The sequence below is a fragment of the Equus caballus genome, chromosome 9 (assembly GCF_041296265.1).
Source record: "Equus caballus isolate H_3958 breed thoroughbred chromosome 9, TB-T2T, whole genome shotgun sequence".
Lineage (NCBI taxonomy): Eukaryota > Metazoa > Chordata > Mammalia > Perissodactyla > Equidae > Equus > Equus caballus.
The window spans coordinates 78,425,873-78,451,932 of NC_091692.1; the positions used below are offsets into that span (position 1 = coordinate 78,425,873).

Below are 26,060 nucleotides of genomic sequence, written 5' to 3' on the forward strand. Positions count from 1 at the left end.
TGGCTCCATCTCTTATGTGCAAAAGGAAGGCCAGTGGTTTGAAAGCCTCTTCTCAGACAATGATACACTGGGTCTTCCTGACCTCCTGAGCTCCCACAGATTCTGGCTCCCTCCTCCCAATGCCTCTAATACCATTGTCCCATTGCTTTTCTAACGTTCTCACTGGATGATGGTTCTGGTCATGAAGACATAGTAGGAGTTCATAGATGTTTGATATTCTCAAGATCATCCCTTCCCTCTAATTATCCGTTCCCATCGGATCACTACTGATGTGGTAATTTCTGTGTGATGATTTTGATGAATCACAGATACAAGTATGTAGTGGTTTGAGGAAAAAGTCTTGTTGGACAAAGGATACTCATACATCCACCAGTGTGGTGAGTGTAAGAACAGATAAACTATACTTTCCAAATGGAAAACTCCAATATGTATTATTTCTTATTTCGTGGCTTCGTATTTCAGTGGCAGCAAATAGGTAGTAAGAATTTAGAAGTTTGAAGCAGCCCTGTTGCTGGTCTCTTCTAGTCATTTTTGTCTCATACTTCACGGAATAAAATGGGATCACCTCCTTTCTGCTCTTCTATTCCATTCTCAATTCCTCGATAGTATACGAATGATGTGTTGTTAAACTATTATAAATATTAAGTAATATTTTTAAATCACTTCCGTGTCTTTCCCATCACATTTTTAAAAAAATCTGGCTACTTCTCTCTCCCCTCTTCTTATGTCATGTTTCTTGTAAGAATCGTTTTCATTTAGTTCTTCTGCATCCTCACCTGCAAAATAATAATTTTTTTGTTTGGTATATAAATGTTCTTAGCACCTTTGTTCACAATGGCAAAAAACTGGAAGCAGCCAAAATGTCCGTTAACAGGTGAATAAACAATTTTCTGTATATCCGTGCAATGCAATACTACTCAGCAGTCAAACATGCAAATTACTGAAACATGCAACAAAATGGGTGAACCTCAAAGACTCTGCTGGTGAGAGTGCACAGTGTAAAATTGCTCCTGTTAGAGTCACCAGTTACCTTGTTACCAAGTCCACGGGCTGTGGTTTAATTCTTATCTTACTTGACATCTCTGCAGGATTTGAAATGATTGGACTCCCATTTGAAATTTTCTCCTCTTTTGGCCTTTCCTACACCGCTATACCCCTCTATCTTCATTTTCTTCCTAATTCTTAGGCTTTTTAATTTCAGCTTCTTTCCTAGGCTTCTCTTCCTCTCCCTTCTACCTGATTTTCGACTCATCTTTATCCATTTCCTCTTTAATTCTATCAACAGTCTCCTTAATAACCTTACCCACAAACACATCTTCAGTTACTCCAAAATCCGTCCCAGCTCAGACCTCTCCTAACCCCCAGACTACCATTTCCACCTGGTTATCCCCATCCACGTAAAACTTATCAGGCCGCACTCATTATTTACCCCTACTTTACATCATTTTGCTTTTTCTAGTGTGTTGCTTGTCCTGAGTAATGGATTCATCAATCTCACATCTGATGAGGTGGTACCCAGGTGTTGGAAGCCTTAACTTATAGAATAGCTTTCACTGGAGTCACAGAAGGAGAGAAGGGAAAGAAGAAGAGGTTGAGGACAAGTACGTTTTCTAGGTCTAATGTTACAGAACTGGTGTAGCTTTAGCTCAACCACGAGGTCCAAACTATAGAAGTAAGAGTTGCTAAAGTGAAAAGAATGCCTGATCCTGGGAAGAAAAGCAATCAAATAATGTTGAGCCTAGGGTAGGTCATTCAGTGGACATTGAGGAAGCATAGGGTGATGGCAGGAGCAAGGTGAGGTAGAAAGCAGAGGCCAGGTGCAAAGTCTTCTGTAAACGCAGAGGAGTGCCCCAGAGGTAGGGAGTTGACAACAGTGAAGGTGGAGGGAATGTAGTTCAGCTGGTTGGTGTGAACCTTTACAGACCAGGAGGGTGGTCTTGAATCGCTGATATCTTTTGGATTTGTTATGGAGTGTGGGGGGTCTAGTTACTCACATAGTTGGCATGGTATTCGTATTTATGGAATAAAAAAAATTGCATCAACCCGTGTGTGTTTACTCTTTTGGTTTACTGATGACATTTTGCCTGGGAGGTGAATCAGCTGAGGCTTGATATTTTGTTATCCTATGCGTGTTTCATGTCTTAGGAAAAATTATTTAAGGAAATAAATTATAAGTGCCCTAAGCAGAAATATCTCTTGGGTACCAGAGCGTCTATCTCTGGGATGACTTTCGTCTCTTGCCTTACAGGGACCAGATGGCCCTCGAGGTGAAACAGGCCCTCCAGGACCTCAGGGTCCCCCTGGACCCCAAGGACCAAGTGGTCTTTCCATTCAAGGAATGCCTGTAAGTTGTGTGTAAACATTCAGATGAATTTTATTGTTATCACTTCTCCATGAGTATATAAAGAATGAACTTCTGTCTCCTGCGCTTTAATAATGAGCCTTAGTCCCTCCCAGCCCCTAAAAATAAAAATTGAGAAATAAAAGTAATGAGTGAGAGTTCGTTCATTAGCCAATTTTTTTGTTCAATGGTGGAGGTCTTTTATAAACAGATACATGCCTCGGAGTAGGTATATCCACCATTTGTCTATAGAAAAGAAAACAGGGTTTGACATATAGGGCCTTTTTTCTTGTTTCACTACGTCCTCAACGGATGTGTAAGAATCTAGAAAATAACAAATATTATACAAAGATAAGTTATTCATTATGGGTTTGTAGTAATTGTGGATGTAGATTCATGAAAGTCATTTATTTATGATCTTTATCTCAATGGCTATCAAAGTGCATTGCACTGAGTATGAGTTTTAGATTATAAACAGTATACTTTATACAACCGCATTTCTTTGTAAAAGCTGTTCCAACCGTTGAAAACAAATTTAATGCCACTCACTGATCTTCATTAATCTTACTGTAGGGATCTCGATTTAAAGGATAAAACCCATCTCTGTGATTAACATTTGAAGCAAACAGATCCTTTTAAACACATTTTTAGCAATCTTTGTGTACATATGATTGTGTCTCCGTAGCTAAGATGTTTTCCTTTTCAGAGTTATTTTCACATTTTAGAAAGCCTTAACATGCCAGTTCGTACAATTACTGCTACTAATAAGCATTTGTTGAGGTCTTGCTACTGGCCAGGTACTGTGTTTGGTTTTCCATTCTTATAAATTTCTAGCTAAAACAAAACAAAAAGCTATATAGATAGAATCTTTAAAATCTAAAGTATAAATAATACTGAAATATTCAAGACTCATATCCACATATTTACAGTATGGGCTTAGCCATATCAGACTGTATATTCTGTGTTTAAACTCTCATGATATATAAACATTCAACTCCATGGGAAAGCTTACGTAAGTGGTGTAGCATATGCGAGAAGTGAAATATACCATATTTGGATGTTAGCGTGAAAGCAATTTAATGTTGACGATAGAACAGTCAGTGGAGAAAAAGAAAAGCCTAAGAATTTACCTACGTGAATTTAACCCTGTGTACTTTTGAATATACAGGGAATGCCGGGTGAAAAAGGAGAGAAAGGAGAGACCGGCCTTCCTGGCCCACAGGTATTATTATTATTATTATTATTATTATTTCTGTTAGAGTCCATTAGAATTGGAGTTAACTGTTAGAGTTAGAGTTAACGAACTGTTAACTCTGTTAGAGTTAACTAGTCTAGAGCTTTGCCAAGGGGATAAAAAAGGCTGTAGCTTCTGAAGTCAGCTATGATCTTGGCAATAAGTGGTTTCTATATTAAAGACTGTTAGCCTGTATTCACTTACCTTAAGCCCCCTTTGAGGGTCATACTGGTGGTCCCCTGGGTGAGCTTTGGCGGGAGGACGTCTCTTTCCTATGAATAACTTCTGCGTCTAAATTCTCAGTCACAAAGGTGGCTTTTACACTATTAGCCTTGTTTGGTGACCTTGATCTATTTCAGGGAAGCTGAGTGAGAGTGTTATGGATTTCCATGAATCTGAATTTTTTCTGTCCTTTCTATGTCTAGGGTATCCCGGGGGCTGTTGGTTCACCAGGACGTGATGGCTCTCCAGGCCAGCGGGTAAGGATTTGCCCAAGGTTAGTTGTTAGCACAGTAGATTCCTCACCAAGTCACTCTGCTCCTGGCCCGTTCGTGTGCAAGGAAGTCAAACCAGGTGTTGTTGGGTTTTTTTTTCTTTTTTCCTCTTGTCTATCTGCATTCTACCTTTCCTGCATCTATTTCCTTTCACTGACATTTTCTATGTTCATTAGTTTCATCAAAACCTGGGAACTTTCATCAAACCTTCCCAAGTTAGCAACACCTCTTTCTGAACATTCCTAGAAGCTGAATACAGTTTGCACTGAATTGTGTGCATCAGTTTAGCAGATTTTCTAGTTTTTTCAAATCCTCAAGGCACAAACCTAAAGGAAATCAAGAATCATTTGGATTGAAATTTAAGTATTATCACTATCTGCAATATTCTCCATTTACTTAATATATGTCAATTACCTACTCTTTTAACCTGTTCAAGTGGACAGCAGTGAAAGAAATTAGAAGGATGGTTAGGAGAGGAAGGAGTTAGCATTTAGTGTTTGTTTGGTCGACATGTCTTCACTGGGCCAGATTTGAGGTCCTTGTTGCCAAAGATTTTATAGCTTAATGGGCGGAAATATAATCAAATAAGAAACAATAATATACGCTGTAATGGGGGCGGTATTCACAGAGCTCTATGGGAGTACAAAGGACAGATAACTAAGCTAGGCCTGGGGGGTTTGGGAAAGTTTCCAAGAGGAGGCACCATCGAGGCTGAGTCTCAAATGAGAGGTAGAAATTAGCCAGCTGCATGAGGAAGGAAAGCTATTGCAAGCAGAGAGAATGGCATATACAAAGGAGTGGAGATGAAGAGAAGGTGGGGCATTTCCAATATTGCACATAGTTCTGTATGGCTGCATATTAGAGTGCAGTGTGTATGTGTGTGGGCACATGCATACATGTATGTGCACACATGTATGCACACACTTAGATGTGGGAAAATTTTCAAGAAGTGAACCTGGAGAGAGACACACAAATTCTCCTGAATCATCTATTTTTTTTAGGCTAGGCATTTTGAGCTTTAACAAGAAGGCAATAGAAAGTCATTAAATTTTCAGCGAGGGTGAGAGAGGCTGGTCTTTCTTAAACTGTCACTGATTTAGACATATGGGCAGCTCCTCAATTTCTCTGAAGACTGAATTGTATGGAGTGGCAACCACTTAGGTCCAATCCAGAGAAGGACAACACGTTTGGCATGCACTGATTATTTTTGGTACAACTTACCCTCTAGGTTAGCCAACAATTGGCTGAAAGGCTCACTTCTCTACTCAAACAAGGCCTGCCTTTAGCTCAGGGTGGCCACACCACTCAAGAATAAGGAAATTGTCTTTTCCATAGAGGTGTAGGTGTGGGACCTTAAATTCTTTCCACGTTCTTTTTTTTTTTACGCCAAACTTTTATTTGCTTAAAATCACTGTTTAGTCTCTGTCCATCAAAGGAATTATGCAGTCTGTAAAGCGTGTCCAGGTGAACGTATCTAAGGGAGGCATTCTCTAAAAGTTAGATTCAAGTAGATTTCTTGTACATGTAGGAGTGTCTAGAAGTATTTATATGTTTTGGCAATGAGCTTAGGCTAAGATCCGGTGCGGTTACACACCTAGGTTCCTTCGTGATTCCTGAAGTTCAGAAAGTGGCAATTCTAAAGATTTGTTTCAGTGAATTAGCTTGATTTATCCATGCATGGGGTCCAGTCTTGGCAAAGAACTCCCAAATCAAACATATCGGATTAGTGTTTGGGTCATTTGATTTTGGAATTCTTTCTTTTAAAGCCAATATACCAACACAGACTTTTTCATAAATATTTTGCTATTCCTCCAAACATGTTTTCTTTTATGGGATGAAAAGTTTTAGAGCTGTAATAAAGTGATAAGATATCTGTACATGGATTTTATTTTCTTCTCTCTCTCAATTTGGAAGTCAAACTTGCAGAATGTGTTTGACTTCTATTTTGAAAAATTCTTGGATGGGAATGGACTTATTTTTAAAGCTGGTTTTCAGAAGATACTCATTCTTTATAGGGCCATGTTAAAAACAGATTGTGCAAATCCTGCGGCAATTGTTTTAGAACAGGTATTTGAGGGCAATACTATTCCAATGTACAACTCTAGGGGCACCATTCACACAGGATAAAATAGAATGGTGCACCCTGGAATGGCATAACCTGGCTGCCCTGCATGAGGGAGGGACCACATATATTCTTTTCAATATCTTAATATTCTTATTTAATAAGATATTAATGGAGCACATATCTTAATTGAATACATACTGTGTGCCATCTACGGTGCTCAGTCTAGAGAGAGTTGTCCGTTACTGCCTCCAGAGGGGAAGGATCCAGAAGAAGAGAGACTCAATAGCTAAAAGAGGCAATTCGTAGACCATCTACCTGAAGGACCTGGAAGGATGGGGTGGTGTCAAGAGCCTGACTCTTTTCCTGGGTCAGGAAACAAATGGGTCTTACTCAGAGGCACTCCAGAAGGAGGGAAAGGTGGGTGAAAACAGAGGTATTTAGGTGGCTCTGATCTGTTTAGTTAAATATCTGGAGGCTTAAGAAAAGTAAAAGGTCTGAAACAATTATGTAGTTACGTGTCAGGATTGTAAAGTGGGAGGTCCAGGACCAACATTCATGGTGATAGGGACAGATTTAGGACGTGGATTGCCTTCCATGAGGGCCAGGTCCCTCTGGGACAGCAGGAGTATCCAGGTCTGTGGTTAGGCAGTGGGAGAGGGGCGTTGTTGAAAGAGTATTAAGGACAAGCACTTTGCAATTATTCCTGCTCTGCCTTAGGCCATCCTAAAAGGCAGAGCTGCAACCAGAAAAAAAATAATAATAGCAATAACAACCATGGCATAGAAGAGACTGAGAACAAACACGCTGGATGATAAGACTTACTGCTGACATGCCCGAGAAGCCGCTTCCAGAAAACTGCCCAGTTAGACTTGACTCTCCAGGGAATCAGGAAGGCAGAGTTATTTTGTCTTTTCCTCCCTCTGGACCTTTAAATCACTTACTCTTGTTGTACCATCATTTCCCCTGATCCTGAGTGAGTAAAGCCCACTCTAGGTAAAGAAGGAGGAAGCTGGAATGGATAAATCTGTGTATGATGTCCAGTCAGTGCTTCTAGCTGTTGGGAAAGTCTTGCGGGTGAGTGAGTGTGTGCCGTAGGAGCGCGGGCTTGTCCTCACTGCTCCTTCTTCTCTCTTTCTAATCTTTGTCTTCGCTTATTGACAGTTAAGAACTCACTGCCCAAAGCTGGCACCATCACTTGACAATTAGCTTACGGAAGGGTTAGCATGTCTTTCCTGGAGCGGTGTCAATGTTACTCCTTAATTTAGCCTGGAAGGAGGGAATGCTTAGCAAAGAATAAAAAGAAGATTAAACATCTCCTCTTTAAACAGGGAACATGTTTTCTGATGTTTCTAGTTTATTTTGGCATTTCCCGAGGGGAAGCTTTGACTCTTAAAGGCTGATCATATCCAACCCTGGAACCAAGGGCAAAAGCAAGTCCAGCAAAAGTTGGACTTCTTCATCGAACAAGTCTCAGCCTCTTGCTGGGAAGCCCATAGAGCACAATGCAGGACCCCACTTCATAGAGCAACAGTGCAAGTTCAGATTTAATAGCTGAACGCATGCAGGCATCCAGGTTTCACCCTGAGCCATCCCAATCAACAGTATTCTGGTTTCATCTTTCTTTTCCACTGTACATCTTGCCACCTCTCTCTTGCCTCCTTCCTTCTCTTTTCCTGGTGTCTGTGACCCCAGGGTCCATCCTGTGATCTTTGAGCTCTTCCACTGTAGGGTGGATCTCTCTGCCCTCACCCTAGACATCCAGGTGGTCCTTAGAGAAACTAGGAAGAACAGGCAAGACATGGATCAGTCTAAGAAGTAAAAGAAAGAACTGACATAGAAAAAAGAAAAGAAAAACAACCTCTTTTCTAGTTCTGAGTCTTATTTACATCCAAGACCACCAGCTTTCTGTCAAGCACTCCAAATAGAAAGTTTAAAAATGATTTTTATTTTCCAGTGCTCGATACAGTTATGTAAAAAGTCAGAGAGACAAGAAATAAAAGTGACAAGAAGATATATATTTTATGACATCTGGAAGATAGTAATTCCTCCATTGTGCAGAGGGTATTAGTTTTTCAATTCCAAGTAAGCTTAATTTGGAATGCTTCCTCTCCCCTAAGTTTCTGCTCCCTGCATCTCCGTGCCATAACCACAGGCTTCCTTTCTCATCCATAAAAGATGAAATACTGTAAAAAACAAAAAAACCTTCAGTATGTGAATTCTGCTGAACTTGTGAGGTTCTGAGAAGCAGGATGGCCTGGTGGTGAATATCAGATTTTGACTGTTAGCCAGACCTGAGCTTGAACCCTAACCACATGACACTGAGCCAGTTACTTAATCTTTCCAAGCCTCACTCTCCTCATCTGTGAAGTGGAAAAAATAATATTTGACTCCACAGAGTTATTGTGGGAATGAATTCACATAAAGAATTTCTATATCAAACTTCAATTTTAGCTGCTGTTGGTATTCACTATTTTCAATGTAAACCTATTGAGTTAGGACAATATATTATTTTATAATGCCTGTACTTGACATATTAAGGCTTCTTAGACAATTTTAAAGAACTCTAAAAAAGTCTAAAGAAAAGTGGTTTGTTGTTGTTGCTTAATTTTCTGGGATTCCACATTGAAAGGACACTTGGACTATGCTTCCTTTTCATGTGGGTTGATGTATAGAATGGCCATATTTGTGATGAATATCCTATTTCATCAAAGTGAATTGGACTTAAAATGTATTGGAGAAATTGAACTTGAGTCAACTATCTGGATTTATTCCTGTCATAAATGTCAAACAGTGATGAGAGATTCGTTTAAGGAATATTTTGTTAAATACTAAGATTCATGATAATTGCCCCTTGAGTATCTTCCTCCTTCAGAAGAGGAAAAGTAAAATACCATCGCAAAGCTGGTGGAGAGGATGATTTGATTTTCTTTTTCATGGGTCTGGATGGGTTTTCATCAAACCCCAGGAAAGCATTCTCACCATCAGCCACAGTCATGATCGTATATGCAATCGAGACTTGGCAGATTATTTGAATAAATATAGCAGCAACCACTATCATTCATTATTGACCAAGTGCAGACGCTTTACGAATGTTATGTTCTCTAATCCAATGGGCACTGTTTATCCCATTATACAGATGAAGAATCTGAAGCTCAGAAAGCAGAAGTATTGAACAATGCCACACAGCCAGTAAGTGTTGGAGCCAGGATTAAAATCCATCTCTCTGGCTCCAACGAAGCAGTCTTTCTTTCCACAAAATTACGTTAATAAAGGTCACCAAGGGATTTTGTTAATGTGGGTGAGTCTTCCACTAAAGATATTTAAGAAGCCAGGACTCCATCACTGAAGTTATCTTGCCCAGCATTTTTGGGTTGTAGGAACCCAGTTTGGGTAACTTTCTTGGTGAAGTAGGAATTGATGTATTTCACACATAAGAATATGTTTGTTTGATTATTTTCCACCTTTACTTGGAGAGTGGCACATGTGGGCACATCTCAGGAGAGAACAGTTACTTAAGGAATTGGTTTTGTGTTATTACTGGCTTTAAAGATATTTCTGTTGGAGCACAGGGTACAAATAGTAGCATCTGCTTTGTACTCTGGGTCTCATGCTGTCCTTCAGGGTCAGGCCAGACATCTTTATATTTGCAAACCAGCAATTCCACAGCTTAAGCGATCAAGTTTTTTTTTTCATGTTTTACTTTGTTTTTTTAATACACAGATTCCTGGCCTTCGACCTCAGAGATCCAGACACAAAAGGTCTTAGGCATGAATAGGAATGTATAGCTTTAAAAAGCTTAATGATTCCAATATCAGCTAAGTTTTGGACTCACTGGATAGTGTATTGCGTTAGGCCTATTGTATGTCAAAGTAACGTCTTAGATAGGATATTGCTGCTGTTTTTTGTTTTAATTCACTGAAGTCATTCCTAAGGGTTACTAAAAATACACATGTTTATATTTATACATATACATTTAAATTATGGGTGTAATATATACACACATATTATATATATACGTATTTGAAATAGTGTACTGTGTATATATAACATAAATATATGTATATGTTTATGTATACATATGTATACACACATACATAAATTTTTTGTGTGTGTATGTGACCGACAATTCCCCAGCATGACTCAACATGGTATCACACATAAGGATTGATCTTGTATCTCTAGCCTGGGCCAGTGTTTACAGAGTCTGTGGCTTTTCACTGCTTGGCCTCTTAATCTGGTGGTTGGTCTTAATCTTTTGCTGCAAATAGCAGCCTTATTTCTTATGGCTGACTGCCACACTGATCTGTCGGCCGTTGCTCGCAGCAGTTCAGAGCCATGCCACACGGTTGAAATCGTGCAGCAAGAGTTTCTTCAAGTGTTTCTCTACCCTCACTGTTTGAGTTTGGTCTGTTTCAATAAACTCGTCAGATGCCAACTGCCCAAGAGTGTAGCATCAGTTGAAAGACCTTAACAATTGGTGTTCCAGAATCTCAAGGTTAATATCCATGGCCCACCATTGTAAGCTTCACAGAAGCAAGGATGGTGATTATCCTAATTGAGTCACTACTTCTGAGTGCTATTTCTAATAGCTACGTAAACATAAATATTCCAACCTCCGACTTGAATTTCAGTTACAACTCTATTTCTGGGCACATCAGTTTCATCCTTTAAGCACCATAGTCATAGTGCCTAGAAACGAGAAACTTTAAGAGCCTACAAAAAATACTTATGACTAGAAAGAAGCATATATATTTGCTCTAGAGTATGGAAAAGAAAACTGGAAAATGGAAATTAATAAATGTTCAGTTTTATAATGGTACACTTTGCCCGTTTCAGCAGGAATTAAATTTAGTACTCATTTGAATATTAGTGATTTTGAAAGCAAACTTTAGATTAGATTTCCTTTTGCTGATAAATCATAGCCAACCGTAACTTGAAAAGTTGGTGATAGCCAAATGTTTTCAAAAACAAATTAGAAAAATCCTTTCAAGTGTTTATAGCAAAAATTATTCTTAATGTGGGCTGTGGGTGTGTATGAATATTTTGAAGCGGGAATTTCAAAAGGGAAAAATGCCTGAAGCTACTCACATTATAAACCATCCCTGTTTGTGGGTGGCTGATTTCTTGTACTTTAAAAAACATATTTGTCGGCTTAACTGAATTCCCGCATTATGCTTATCATTTAATCTTCTATGCCCTAATATTCATTCTTCATTACTTAATTAAGGGTTTCTGCTTTTTATGAAAGTACATAATCCACAAACCAAACACACATCTTCTCAGTCTGGCTCCCTAATATGAAATGGAAAATAGATATAGAAATGTTTTGCAAAATGCAAAACCATTTTTAGCTGTTAAAAGTTGAAGACCATTCAGTGAGCTTTAATTAAAGTGAAACTGAATCACTAAGCTAGAATTTGCCAATTATTTTGCCCAGGAAAATGCAGACATTTTACAGCGTTTTTCTTTTCACCAAGTTTACTGCTTTTACATAAAAAGCTTCTGCAGGGGCCAGCCTGGTGGCATAGTGGTTAAGTTCATGCAGTCTGCTTTGGTGGCTTGGGGTTCACGGGTTCTGATCCTAGGCATGGACCTACACACCACTCATCAAGCCATGGTGTGGCAGAGTCCCGCATACAAAATAGAGGAAGATGGGCATAGATGTTAGCTCAGTGATAATCGTCCTGAAGCACAAAAAAAGAGGAAGATTGGCAACATATGTTAGCTCAGGGCCAATTCTTTTCACACACACACACACACACACGCTGCTGCCATTTCTGCTCGCCTGGATGAAGAAGTGAGAAAAGGGAACTGAACCCTCCATAAGAGTTGACTGGCTTTCTGAGGGTGGGCTGTAACGTGGGCACTGCTGTGGTACTGGAGCAGGGAGACTAATGCAGTGGACCCAACCATGCTGAGTCCCTTGACTTACACACCACCTCTCCTGAGAGACCCGCCTTGTATCCCCACGCCTGGGTTAGGTACTCTTCCCACATGTTCCCATGGAACTGTCTAGTCCATCATCATAGCACATTGTCATTTTGCTTCAATTATTGACTTTTCTCAAAACTGTAAACTTCTCAGAAAAAGCCTGTCTTATTCATCATTGTTGACCCAAGACCTAGCAGAACCCTGAGCACATACCTCTGCAAATATTTTTTATAATGTGACAAATGTAAGGCTCACAATAAAACTCTTTCAAAGGTAAATTTACTAGTGTGATTCAAAAGTGAAAAAATAAAACCGCGTGATGAAAAATGTGAACATCTTTTATTTTCTAGGGTTAGGGAGAAATTTTGGAAAGAAAATGATTTTGACTGTGTTTCTAAAAAGGTCTTAAGCCTAACGTACTTTTAGTTATAACAATGTGTAACAAATAAATTTTAATTTGGGATGATGGAAATAGGTAACTCACAGTAGCCTTAAGAATTCCTTTATTCTTGAACTGTTATATCTAAAAAAGCCCCATTGTTCATGACAGTCCTTGAAAGAAAGTGCCAGAGTAAAATGCACTGAGGTGGATACTGTTGGTGCTCTAATCAGATCCCCTTTACCTGGCAAGTGTACTCCATTCCCTGGTTGCTAAAGATGTTGACTGCTAACATCTCACAGTTGTCTCTTCTACAGTGAATTACCCTTGGAAATGCCACCTTGGCCCCGGTCAATGACCAACCAATATGGGTGTATAAAACCTTACCATGGGTCAACTGTGAGGTATCACTCACACTCCAGAGATGCCCAGGGGATCAGGCTGAGACTCAACTTCAGCTCAATCCAGTTCTCCACTTATCCTTTTCCTCTGTCCTCTCCTGCTTCCTTTACTACCTTAATGGTTCCTCCCAAGAAGACTCCCTCTATAAATCAAATGTACATGCATCCGGGTCAGCTTCTAGGAAACCACCCCTAAGATATTCACTGAAATGAAATTTCAGCTTCTGAGGGTAGATGACTCCTGATGCCTTTCCTCCACGCTGTGGAGGATTCGGGAGCAAGGAGGGATAACATTGGCATTGTCCCCCTGCCCTGTCCATTTCCAGACTAATTATACCCGCAATTAATGTTTATTTATTCCACATGAGGAGCAGAGCGCTTCTTCCAAGAGCCTCAAGTGTATTCAAATTAACCGTTTTTATTAGCACCTATTTTGTGCCAACAGTGTGCTCGAATGTAACAATGAAGAAAACAATTTCTGCCTCCTTCCCTCAAAAATAAGAAAGCTCAGCTTCTGAGGATGCTTTTTAGGTGGGAGAACACAGAGTGAACATTTTCTCTAGTCTCCTCTTTTGATTTGATCACACTAACTTTAGCACTAACCCCTCCACCAAATTAAGCTCATATGGAAGAACAACATTTCATCGTCTTCCCTTCCGGAACATTCACACGTGGTGTCTATAAATCAAGTGAATTCAAAACTGTTCACAGGAATAGCCTCCTGGTGCCACCATAGAGGAGAGCACTGATAGATCATTGCTTTTAAACTCGTTCCACATGATTGGGAGAGGGGGGTAAATGTGTTATTTCCTGTGAGTCTTCCTTGGAATAATGCAGTTTTCTTTTAAGAAAACATGTCATGGCTTGACTCCTTCTGTGGATACCATTGCCCCCGCTTGTTTTTGAGATTTTTCTTCCTCTGGATACAATCTGGAAGGAGTCCAAGGAGATTTGCTGCAGCAGCGCTGTAGTTTGGATGCTGGGCAGTTGTGTTCGCTGTGTGTCATGTGTGGGCTAACACATGGGTGCGGGTTTCCTTCCTGTCCAGGGCTGGAAGAGTTTTAAGGCAGGAAGCAAAAGACATCCTTTTTAAAACATCTTCTTAAGTTATGTAATATGTGCCCAGAGTCCAATTTTTTCTTATGAGAACTTCGTCTAGCAAGTAAGAGTGGATTAAAAAATTCTTTTTTTTAAAAAAATAAGATCTCCTAACCTCTCTAGGTCCCAAGTTTTCTCATTTATAATGTGAAAGATTTGGACTGGGTGAGTTCTGAAGTCCTGTTCATCTCTCATATATTCTGATTTTTTATTTCCTGAATTTGCTATATTTAAACTCCAAGTAAAATAATTTCTTTCAACCTGTATCAGAATTAATTTTTGTTGTTTAGTTAGCAGATAGAAGGAAGAATGCGTGTATACATGTGTGTTTGTATGTATGTGTGCGTGTGTGTGTGTGTGAGAAAGAGAGAGAAACTTAATCTATCAGGGCCCATCACTGCAACTTTTAGACTTAATATTTTTAACTCTATAACTCAAGTGAAAGAACAGAAGTAGTAGTAAAAAAAAAATAGCTTGTATAGAATTATAGGATAATTGCTCTAACAAGCAACCCTAAAATCTCAGTGGTTTAATGCAATAAAATAATTCAAATACAGTAAAATAAAACAAAAAAGTCTATTGCTTGTTCACAAGCCCATCTCGTCAATAAGGATAGGTAGAGAAATGGGAAGGTCGAGTCTGTTCTCCATATAGTCATTTAGGAACTCAGGGTCTTTCTGTCTTGGAACATTTTCATCTTCAACACGTGGCTGCTAAAGTTGCTACAGAAAGGGAAAAGAAAGAAGAGGATTACCCACGGGAAATTTTTATGAGCCATAATTGGAACTGGCCCCTTTCTGTTGGCCAGAACTCAGCCCTATGGTTCCAACATAATTGCTGGAACAGGGGACTCAGAAATGTAGCCTCGCAGTGTGACCAGGCAGAAAAGGAAAACTATGAATCTTGGAATCCTCTGCCTTATCTGGTTTTAAGACCTGCTAGCGTTAGAGCTTAAGAGCCTGATGAAAGGGCCTTGCTCACCAATGCTTTTCCTACATACTTATCCTACATCCTTTTTATGCCATCCTTCCTACCCTCTCTCTCAACTCACACACCATTCCTTTCATCTAGACTCATCTTTACTCTCTCTTTTATTTTCTGCCACAAGGCAGGGAGAAAAAATGTGAATGTGGATGGGGAACCCCAAGATGATGGATTTTCGTGAGTAAGAGAAGTGGAAAGGATAGCTCACTGGAAAAGTGGCAGGAATTTCAGAAACAGAGTTGGGAGAGGCAGGAAGGAAGTCAGGAGAGACTGATTTGGGTTGGTTTGAGATGGGAATGGATTCTCCCAATAGGAGACAAATCCCGAGATGAAAAGTCCATATCTCTGTGTAGTAGAAGGTAATTCTTGAACGAAATTTTATGGGCCTATAATAAAATTTAGACTGAAGGTCCTCTGTCAAGTTTTTAACTGCATTGGAAAGACCGGCATCCACAATTAAGAGTAAGTTATTCCAGCTGCTGTATTTTTTAATGCTCACATAAAAATAACACACACATACACACATTCAATAATTTACAAATATATTGTCATAAAGAACATCCTTTATTTTCTGTCTTAAACACCTCCAGCATGGGGGAGGAAGCAAACATGTATCCATTTGTAAGCCCAGGATAACACACATGCAACAAACCTGCCCAGCAGTCAAAACTGTATCATTGCAGCAGGAAATCCCCAAATATTCTCCCCCAGGATGCTTCTGAAGCGTTGCAGTTTCCCATATTGTAGTATTCCTAATTTGTAATGTAGATCTCTGTGATAGGGATTCCCGTAACTCTCATGAAAGACACTCATTTGTCTTTTTGTCCAGTCATTAATTACCAAGAATTGATCTCCTGTCTCATTTGTTATGCTTAGATTAATAAAAACACTTTCTGGAAACAAGTTCCTAAGTTTGTAAGTGGCATTTCTCACACCTAAAATTCTTGCACTGGACAATTTAGTGGAGCCAACAGACACAAAAGTCTTGCCAAGAACAATTCTCATGAAGAGTTTCAAAGCAGTGAATCCTTGGAAGTCCAGAGCAAGCGACAGGACTTCACCTCCAAATATTAAACGGGATTAGGTCCACCTATTCTGAAAGCCATATAAAGCAGCCACATAGTTGACACACTGTATTTCTTTTCCCCAGGGCTTTCCTGGAAAGGATGGCTCTTCTGGCCCTCCAGGACCGCCAGGGCCAATTGTAAGTATTTCCAGAAACTACAGGGATGTACTCGGCTTTAAGGCATTTCATTTCTTTTGAGACATTTTCTTTTGCCAGACCTCTCCCCTCAGTAGCCATCATCTCTTGGTACAGAGCTCTCCCTAAAACATCCTTTAAAAATAATATATCCATGTGGTTTGATCATTCTATGTCTGAGCCACTTTGCCATAAGATCACCAGCACTGATGTAGTTTTTATTAGACACAGGGAAGGCTTGAATTTGAAAGAACTACACCTGGCTGATAGGGTGGAGACTTCTCAAAAAAAGTCTTCCCTGCTTTTTTGGTAGTTGGGAACAGGAATGAGCAATGAAGCCTGAAGTCTTGGTGTTGAGGACGAAGGAAGCTGTCACTGTGTGTGTTTGTGACCCCTTCTTGAGAGTTGGCTGTCTTCGATGAGAATGTCTGAGTACTCACCTTTGCTCCATTTTCTTGCCTCTCTATTAGGGCATTCCTGGAGCCCCCGGAGTCCCAGGGATCACAGGAAGCATGGGACCCCAAGGTGCCCTGGGACCACCTGTGAGTATGCAGCAGTAGCCAGTCAAGATGGTTGCCCAGCCAACCCTCTGGTTTATTTACGTGTTTAAATTTACCAGCATCTCTGTTGGTTCAAAATGTTTATTCAGTATTGGACTCTGTGGGACTCCATAAAGGAAAACAGAGAAGCTCCTAGGATAAAGATCAACATCGGGCTGTGCATATGTTGTGGCTAAAGACAAATGGTCCTAACAGGGAATAATCAGCTATGCTTCTGCTTATGTATATTTCCATTGTTTGTTATTCTGTATTTGTCTAAGTAAACTCAGTGACAGCTTTATAGGGATTGGGAACAATAGCTATGTGTTAATTATGACTGTCTTCTGGGTAAAACTACAAAGCTTGAGAAATTCAAGGATTAATGAGGATGGGAATAGATTTTTCTTTTCTACATTCTACAAGAAAGACAGGATCTCCCATTAAAGCACACACTCACACATAAGCGGATAGTGGTGTAAATGAAAGCACAAAGCACTAATTACCTCGAATTTATATGCTTCTAATTTGTTAGGTTGGTGTTTACATGTGATCAATGGGAGGCGGTAGGATTCGGGAGTAACAAATGAGCACATCTGGGCCTGTTTCCTCATGTGTGAAATGAGGTAGTTGCATTATATGGCCTCTGAAGCCACATTTGGCATCTTCTGTTACTTGCAAGTTGTTCCTTCTAGGTTTAGGTATTAGGCAACATCCTGATATTATCTGTGATGTACTAAATCTGTATTCATAAAGTAAGGCAACTGAGATGTGCAAAGGTATATTCTACTGCGACCATGCTAAGAATTTGTGGAACAGTGAGACTGAAGGGTGAGAGTAGGAGAGGCTAATGGATTAGATTTCTGTCGCTGCTATAACAAGTTACTACTATCTCAGTGGCTTAACATGACACAAATTTCTTACTTTACAGTTCTGTAGGTCAGAAATCTGACACAGCTCTCACTGGGTTAAAATCAAGGTGTTGGCCTGTCCTTTCTGGAGGTTCTAGGGGAAAACTGATTCCTTTGTGTCTTCTAGCTTCTAAAAGCTGCCCGCATTCCTTGGCTCATGGCCCACTTCCATCTTTAAAGCCAGCAATGTGTATCCCTCTGACCATTCCTCCGTTAGTCACATCTCCCTCTGAACACAGCCCAAAAAGGTCCCCTACTTTCAAGGACCTATGTGATTACATTGGGCCACCCAGATAATCCTAGATCATCTGCCTAGATAACCTCAAGATCCTTAACTAAGTCACATTTGCAAAGTCCCTTTTGCCACCTTCTGTACTATGGTCATACGTTCTTGGGATTAGGGCATGAACACTTTGAGGAGCCTTTGTCTGCCTGTCACAGTGAACAAATCATAACAGAAACAATAATTCTCATTCAGAAAGACACCTCTCTCCTCTAGCTACCCAGACAGCCATGTTACTCTTTATTCTTGAAACTCATTTCAATAAAATTATTTCATCCTCAGAATCCTTTTTTACGCTGTGATTCCCAAGATATACATGCAAGTGCAAAAACACACACAAGGGATAAACATAAAAAATGCCTCCAGATTTTAGCAAACACATCCTAATTTGCACACCCAAATAAATGCTCTCCTTAATAGTCACTTTAAAAAGCTGTATACTCATTCCAACGGCATGATCATTGTTCAAAACAGTTTTAGGTCTCTCTTTTTCAAATCCAGCTAGTAATGTCACAGAAAAAAATGTGATTGCTTTATCTTCACATATCTTTTTTTATCCAAAATGATGTTATCAAGTACGGTCATGCAAATGGAAACACCCACACCCACATGTGTCAACACATGCAAACACATGCACTCACACACACAGCCTTTCACTGCAAACTTGTCTTCATTTGATCCTAGGCTATTGGTCACCAGAAAAGAGATGTTAAAATTATCTTTGGGACAAGGGGTTCTGGTTAAACAAGTGCCAGACACAGTATATACTTAATATGTTTCTCAGAAAGTCATGAGAGATTTTAGGACATCAAAGACTTTGAGGTATACTGAAGTAAAACAAGAAAAAACAACAACAACAGGTTTAATTTAGTTAGACAATAAAAAAATGCATTTGTGCATGAGGTAAGCTGCTTGTTCTTTTCACGCTTCCTGACGTCTCCTAGAACTAGTTGGACCCAAGCTGGGTTCATCCTGATCCAAGAGGGATGGGATGGGAAAAATGCTCTGAGGGCGTTGGGAAAATAAAATGGGGTTGTATAATGGTAGAACGAGGCACAGAATATATTAGGTAAGTAGAAACCCATCCTGCTTATCTACCTGACCTTTTGTAGCTCTGGAGTAAACTCTGAATATGGGGCATGCGGAACTACAATACACTTTTTCCTAGAAATAAAACACTTGTTAATAATGTTATCTTCGATTGTCATAAATCAACAGAAAAGGGCCCTTGTTGGAAACGTTTTTATCGGAGAGAGAAACCATTTGGTCTAGAGGCACTGGGTGGGGATACCACAGTAGGCTTTGGGTATCCTCCCAAAAGGCAGCTGTTCTCTGAACTGTCTATCCCAGACTTTTCCCTGTGCTCTGGGACATGAGCAACCAGATGTCTGCTGGCTGCCAGACCGGCATGACTAGAAAAGCAGGCTGGCTGTCATGGTGTTGAGGCCTTGATTGATTTCCCATGGATGTCGGTCTAGGAAGGCAGGAGGGAGGGAGACCAAGAAAGACAGACTGCCCCATTGAAAATAGCAACGTGTTTCCTACAGTCGGTACCAGGAACGCTTGCTTTCATGCACCCTGCTTTCAGCCACTGACTTCCCAGAGTGGAACGTACGTTGCTGCTGGTGCGGTCATAATTCCTACCTGAGGTTTAAGCATAGGCTCAAATATAGTGCCTCCCTGCAGGGGAGCAGAGAGTGATGAAGCTGTGGAAGTAGGGGCCATGTGCTTAGCTTGAAAGCAATACACGTAGATAGGTCCAGTGCTCCGTCATTTAAAGAGCATTGCATTAGAAGTCAGGGTATCTGCATTCTAGATGTGGCGCTGACATGACCTTCACTAGCTATGCAAGCCACATCACTTAAGTAATTTATCTAGCCTCTCAGCATGTCAGTTTCCTAATTCATTCATTTAAATATATTGACACAGTAGCCACGATATGTATGAAATACATGGAGGAGAGGGATTCTGAGAGGTGTGAAAGATGACCAAGATATTTTTCCACATTCATGGAAAATCTAGAGAGACCGATGTTTTTTATATAAGTAGGTATAATAAAAGGCAGAAAGTGGGAAATGCCTCAAGGGAAAGACAAGTAAGTTGCTATGAAAGTTCCATTGAGAGAAAGAGAGACAGAGATAGAGAGATGGAGAGAGAGACAGAGAGAGATAACCCCCGGAGCTGGGAGGGGCTGTTCTCCTGAAGGAGGCAGCATTTCAAAGGGCTCTTGAAAGACGGGTGTGATTTCCTTCCAACCCCAGACAGGAGGATGGCATCGTTTAGATGGGGATTGTGGTAAAACATGAAGCAAACACAGGGGGTCCCCTGTCTTTTGTACATTTCAATACTTTTCAACTCTTTCGCTTCATTGCCACTGTCACAATTTTATTTCAAGCCCTCTTCATTTCTCACCATGATTATCACAAGAAGCTCTACTGGGCCCCCTTGCCTCTGCTCTAGACCTGGTTTGGTCCATTCCCCAGCTGTGAGGAGATCTTTCTAGTATAATTCTGATGTGTCATTCCCTGGCTTGAACCTCCTTAGTGGCTTTCTGCCACCAGAGGATGAGTTCCAAATATTCATCCAGGTATACGTGGCCCTTCATGATGGGCCCTTATTTCCCCTCCAACTTGATCTCCCATCATCCCTTTGCTTGGACTTGAGACACCCAATACTATATAAAGTTCTCCAAATATATGCCCTACTGTTTCACACTTTTTTGCCTTTGGGGGCGCTCTTCCATTTGTCTGGCCTGCTTTCTCTTCCTTTCTCCACCTGGTGAGTTCCTGACTATTCTGTCTTTAAAACTATGCGTGTCCTGTGTGAAGGCACCGTCAACTCCTCAGGCTGAGATACTTCATTTCAATTGTGTCCATCTTGCCACTAAAATGATAATTCCTTGAAGGCAGAAATTTTATCATACTCATGTTTTTATCCCTAGATCCCAGCTCAGTATCATAGAGGGTACTTAATAAGTATTTGTTAAAAGAAAGAAAGAATAAAGTCATGTTTGCATTCTAGTTAGCCTGATGTTCAGGGTAGTATTAGATGATTATTCTTGTAGATTAGGGGTCAGACCATGCAAGACCTTTAGAGCTGAGCTCGGATGTTTTGATTTGGTTATCGGCCATCTTTAATATGTGGGACTTGCACCATGAGATTATCCCTCTTCCCTTCAGCACTAAATGTCTGTGAATCTATGAATGTAGCTACTGTATTTTCTTTTCTTTACATTTCAAGTGTTCCTGAAATTAAAGCAATATGTGCCACTTTTTCCTTCTGCATCTACAGAGAGTATGTGTTTTTCCGCAACGCATATTTTGGTGGAGTTGTGGCCCTTCACTTGCTCAGAAATTTTTATTTTGTTTTTGTTTTACTTTGCAAAAATCAAAGGAAAGATGTCAGAGAAGTTGGAATAAAAAATAGCTTCTTGCCATACAGATGTTTCACTAAATGCATCTTTCATTGAGACTGCCTCACAGTGTCGTATAGCTACTTAATAACAAGCATTGTGAGGCTGAGTTTGAGGAATTTGGGGCCCGATTAAATACATCCATCCCTATATAGCAGAAGTTACCAACAGCTGGTGCTGTCCATTTGCCTTATCTCTCAGGTTTGCACTGTAATTTCTTTTTGTAAGTTTCAAACATTTCAAATAAGCCAATTTACTAAATGACAGCTAGACATAGAAATGTCTAAGAGTGTATTGGCTGAAAAGTAAAAATATTCAGGATAAAATTGATTTTAAGAAATGACTCAAGTTAAAACTTAATTCTGAATTACTAGATTTAGGTTTGGGGGATGTATGTTTGCTTCTGTATTATTATTTAATTAGGAAAAATATTATCTTCCCTGGTACAGGAGATGTTGGCTAGTGCATTTGCTGAGCAGTGTTCTCTTTCATGGCAACAGTGGAGTGTACTGGAGTGTGCACACATTCTGGAGCCTGGCTGATTGTTCTGGTCTCCTCTTGTCTACTTCTTTTTTTTTTAAGATTTGCCCTGAGTTAACATCTGTTGCCAATCTTTTTTTTGTCTTCCTCTTCTTCTTCTCCTCAAACCCCCCAGGACATAGTTATATATGTTCTAGTTATATATATTCATAGTTATATATATTCTAGCTGTAGATCCTTCTAGTTCTGCTATGTGGGACGCCGCCTCAGCATGGCAGGATGAGTGGTCCATGTCCGCGCCCAGGGTCTGAATTGGCAAAACCCTGGGCCTCCGAAGCAGAGTGTGGAACTTAACCACTCAGCCACAGGGCCAGCCACCAGCTTTTCCACTTTCTTATGTGCAATGTTAGGCAAGTTATTTAACCTCTCAATGCATCACTTTCCTTATATATAAAATGGAAATAATATCTCATGGGGTTGTTATAAAACGTAAATGAGTTCATCTTATGAGTCTTATAAAAATTACGTGAGCTGATCTTATAAGGCTATTTTAAGGGTTAAATGAGTTAACACACCAAGAACAGAGTTTGGGACATGGTAAAAGCAGCTTAAGCATTAAACTGCTAGTATTTACAAACAGTTTCTTAATATATTAAAAATGTAGAATATTTACCTATTTTTGTTTGATGATTTTTGTTTTTGTTTTGCATCTAATGCTTGAAAAACTGATTCCATTAGGAATTTATTTGATGGTAGCATAAGTAGCTCTTCTCTCCAGTTAGACCTACCAGTGGACATTACTGTGTCCTTGGGACTTGGCCATTTGTAGAGCCTAAGAAATGAGGGAATAGGGCACAGCTGGAACATTTATTTCCAAAAGAGAGTTGCTTTGTAAATCGTCCTCTTGCAAAAAGTTTAATAATGGAAGTTGGATACTTTTCAACAGAATAAACTTTTTCTAATGATCTAGAAGCCCACTGCCTGAGTATGTCTTAAATATTTTTCTTCTATTTTTCAAGCAAGGCAGTTAAAATGAAGTGCAAATTGGCTTGTCATCCAGACGAAGTGAAATTCAAGTATTCATTCATTCGGTTAACACATGTCTTTTGAGCACCCGCCATGTCCCAGGCGTAGTCTTAGGAAGTAGGGATACAAAAGTGCACAAGCTGGACACAGACTGCCTTATGGAACTGACATGCCCAGAGAGGTCACAAACAGTGTGGACCTGCTTTCTTTGTAGAGGTTGAGATTCTTCCTTGGCAAACCTAGCTTTTGTGTTTTTCTTCCATTTCTGTCCCTTATGCTGCCTAGCTCCAAATAATGACTATGTCATGAGATGCGAGCTTGTTAACCTCCTACAGGACCCCAGAGACCATTTAATTTAATGGCCTCATGTTACAAAGAAACTCAGAGTTTAAGTGCTTTGCAGATATTTTTCCCAAAATATTGGTATGAAAATTTTCAAATGCACACAAAATTGAAAGAATTTTAGAGTGAATACCCATATACCCAAGACTAAGATTCTACCATTGTGTGTGTATTTTTTCAAAAAATTCTCTTGGGCTCAGTTGATTACTGATCTCATTTGCAATTTTGGAAAATTATCTTACAGCACACTAAAGGGGGGTGGATTTATACTTCTTGTTGAAATCAGTAAACAACAATATTTTCTTTTCATTTTATTAATAAAACAAAAGGAAACTCAAGGTCAGAGGAAGTCAACAACAGCCCTAGATTTATAATAAATATTTCAGTTTAATGTTGGACTTAGTTGAATATTTGAGCAACTCTTTCATGCAAGAACCTGGCTAGGTGTTTTTGGAAATATAAAGGAATATATGGTCGCCAATATTAGAGATCTTACCATCTGCACAGAGAGAAAAGAAATCCATGCATTGACCTGTAGTTAAATAGATATGACGATAAAAATTTAGTGTCAAATAACTGATACTCAAACTAAATACTCCAGTAGAATATTCCTACTGTTGACACTTAATTAAGATTTAGGCTTAATCTTTTTTCTCACATTTCAAATATTTTCATAAACTGAGTAGACCAGGCCTATGGGAATAAGAAATTGTAACATTGAGGAGTAGGAGACAGGAAGGTTAGGGCTAAAGTGCCGAAGACTTTAAATTTGAGGACTTTGACTTTGTCACATGGATGTCTAAGAATTGCTGAGTGATTTTGAACAGAGGAAGAGCTGCTATCAATCAACAGTCACTGCACTGTCTAGGTTATATGGGAAGTATCAGGGGAAGATGGGACTAGTGGTTGTGTGGAGAATGAACTGGAAGGGGGGTCTTTAGTTAGGGAAGTCAGTGAGAAGGAAGTTTACAAATGTCTTGGTGCAAGAAGGTAAGGGTAGCACCTGAGTGATGGAATAGCAGAGATAGATACAAGAGGGATTGCAAAGCAGAAAAAACAAACAACAAAAATGTGTGTGTGTGTGTGTGTGTGTGTGTGTTGAATACACATGCAAGAGACAAGGGAAGAGATGAGAAAACATAGAACCAGTGGTGGGCTCGAGCTGGCTTGTACCTATTCAGGGAAGTCAATTATGTGCTTCTCTTCCCTTCTCAACTCAATCTTCAGATATAGTGCATTTGTAGCTTGAAATCAGCTATGGTAGAAGTATTTATGTCTCCAAAATCCGCGAACAATACAAGTCAAGGCATTTTACCTTTCCAGAAAACCAGTTTACCCACACACCATTGGATGAACCCAGAATTTTGAGTTTAGGTGACTGTTAACTGAGTAGAGATTTTGGAGAAGATACTGAGTTTGGTTTGGAACTTGTTGAGACTGTAGTAACAGGGGGGAGCAGTCTGACAACGTGGCAAATTCCATCTATGAAGCCCACTCATTATCCTTTTGGTAGAGACTATAAAAATGTTGTTCAATGAACCTACTACACTGCCTCAGAGTTGAAACAAAAAGATGAAATCCTTCTGAAGACACATGTTTTGCATTACAAGTGTAATTTCATTGCAGAAACACTGAAAACACCATTGTTTTTTCAGTGAAGTTTTTTTTTTACGGTAATAGTAAAGTTTCTTATGGGGCGGAGCATAGTTAAGCCACAAGATAAAATATAATCCAGCTGAGAATTCATGTTAATATGAGCTCCCGTGATCAGGGAGAAAGAAGCGTGTGCTGTTATGCTGGATGGAAAGCAGAAGGAGGCTGATGGGATTTCGCAAGTCTCATCTCTTACTTGAACTCTTAGGCTGGAAGATCTTTTCCCTCCTTTGAGAGATATTCTTTAAAAACTTGAAACAATTTAGCTATTCAACAGAGATTTGTGAAATAAATCATGAGGCATCAGTAGAGTGCAATGCATAGAGTGGTGTTCAGTGTGGAAAGATGGGAATGACCTATTCAGTGACAGTCTGTTACAAAGCATTATTACCGCATGATCCCAATTTTGTATTGAAACATACTGTGTCTATGCAATAAAGGCTGGAGGAGTAAAATGTTGAAGAGAGCTATTTCTGCTTGGTGGTATTACAGGTTGCTGTTTGTTTCTTCCTGTTATCTATGTATTTTTTTGCTGCAGAATTACTAGTGCTAAGAAAAACATCTTAATAAAATAAGAAAAGATGCACTATCATTATGCTTGGCTGAGTGCAGTGTTACAAGTAAGCTGACAATTTCAACATTTTACAGGGTGTCCCCGGAGCAAAGGGAGAGCGAGGAGAACGAGTAAGTATCCTCTGGCTCCGTTTCCCAGCCGCAGCTGGTTGCACACCTTTCATTGTGTAAGCCTGATAAAGGATGGCCATTTACTACCATGATTATTCATTGCTCTTATACGATTCCTTTTCTCCTCCGTCTCCTCGACTCATCTGACCATGAACACATTTTCAAGCAGAAAACACCCTGTGGGCTAGAAGTCAGGAGAGCTGGTCACTAGTTACAGATCCATTACCATCCAGCTAGATGACCCTAGGCCCATTTCTTTAAGGGTAAAACCGACAGTATAAAGCTCATCTAACTCACAAAGTGGACTTGATGAAGAAATTATATAATGGATGTAAAAAGGCTTCAGAAACCTAAAGGCTATCTACAAATGCCAAGTAGTAAAATGGGGTTCATGTTTTTCCAATACTGGCACCCTGGAAGACAATGGCAGGCATAGAATCAAAGAACTGGCCAGGAAACTTAAACCATTTTATTCTAGGGGCCTTCTCTCTCCTTTGAGAAATTGTGCAGCTGCTAATATAATTGTGCTGTCGCTATAGCAGAAACAGCAGCGACCTTGGGCTCATCCAATTACCTCTGTAAAACCTTGGGCAATGTGTTTAACT

General features: G+C 39.8%; 1 protein-coding gene across 3 annotated transcripts in view; it reads left to right on the top strand.

Annotated features, from left to right (window-relative positions):
* The window catches only part of COL14A1 (collagen type XIV alpha 1 chain), a 216,380-nt gene that overhangs the window by 164,075 nt on the left and 26,245 nt on the right, over positions 1-26,060 (top strand). For all 3 annotated transcript variants that reach the window (XM_005613198.4, XM_005613197.4, NM_001163870.2), the window contains 6 exon segments: positions 2,249-2,344; positions 3,510-3,563; positions 4,001-4,054; positions 16,078-16,131; positions 16,599-16,670; positions 25,420-25,455. In XM_005613198.4, coding sequence (XP_005613255.2) covers positions 2,249-2,344; positions 3,510-3,563; positions 4,001-4,054; positions 16,078-16,131; positions 16,599-16,670; positions 25,420-25,455 — 366 coding nt within the window.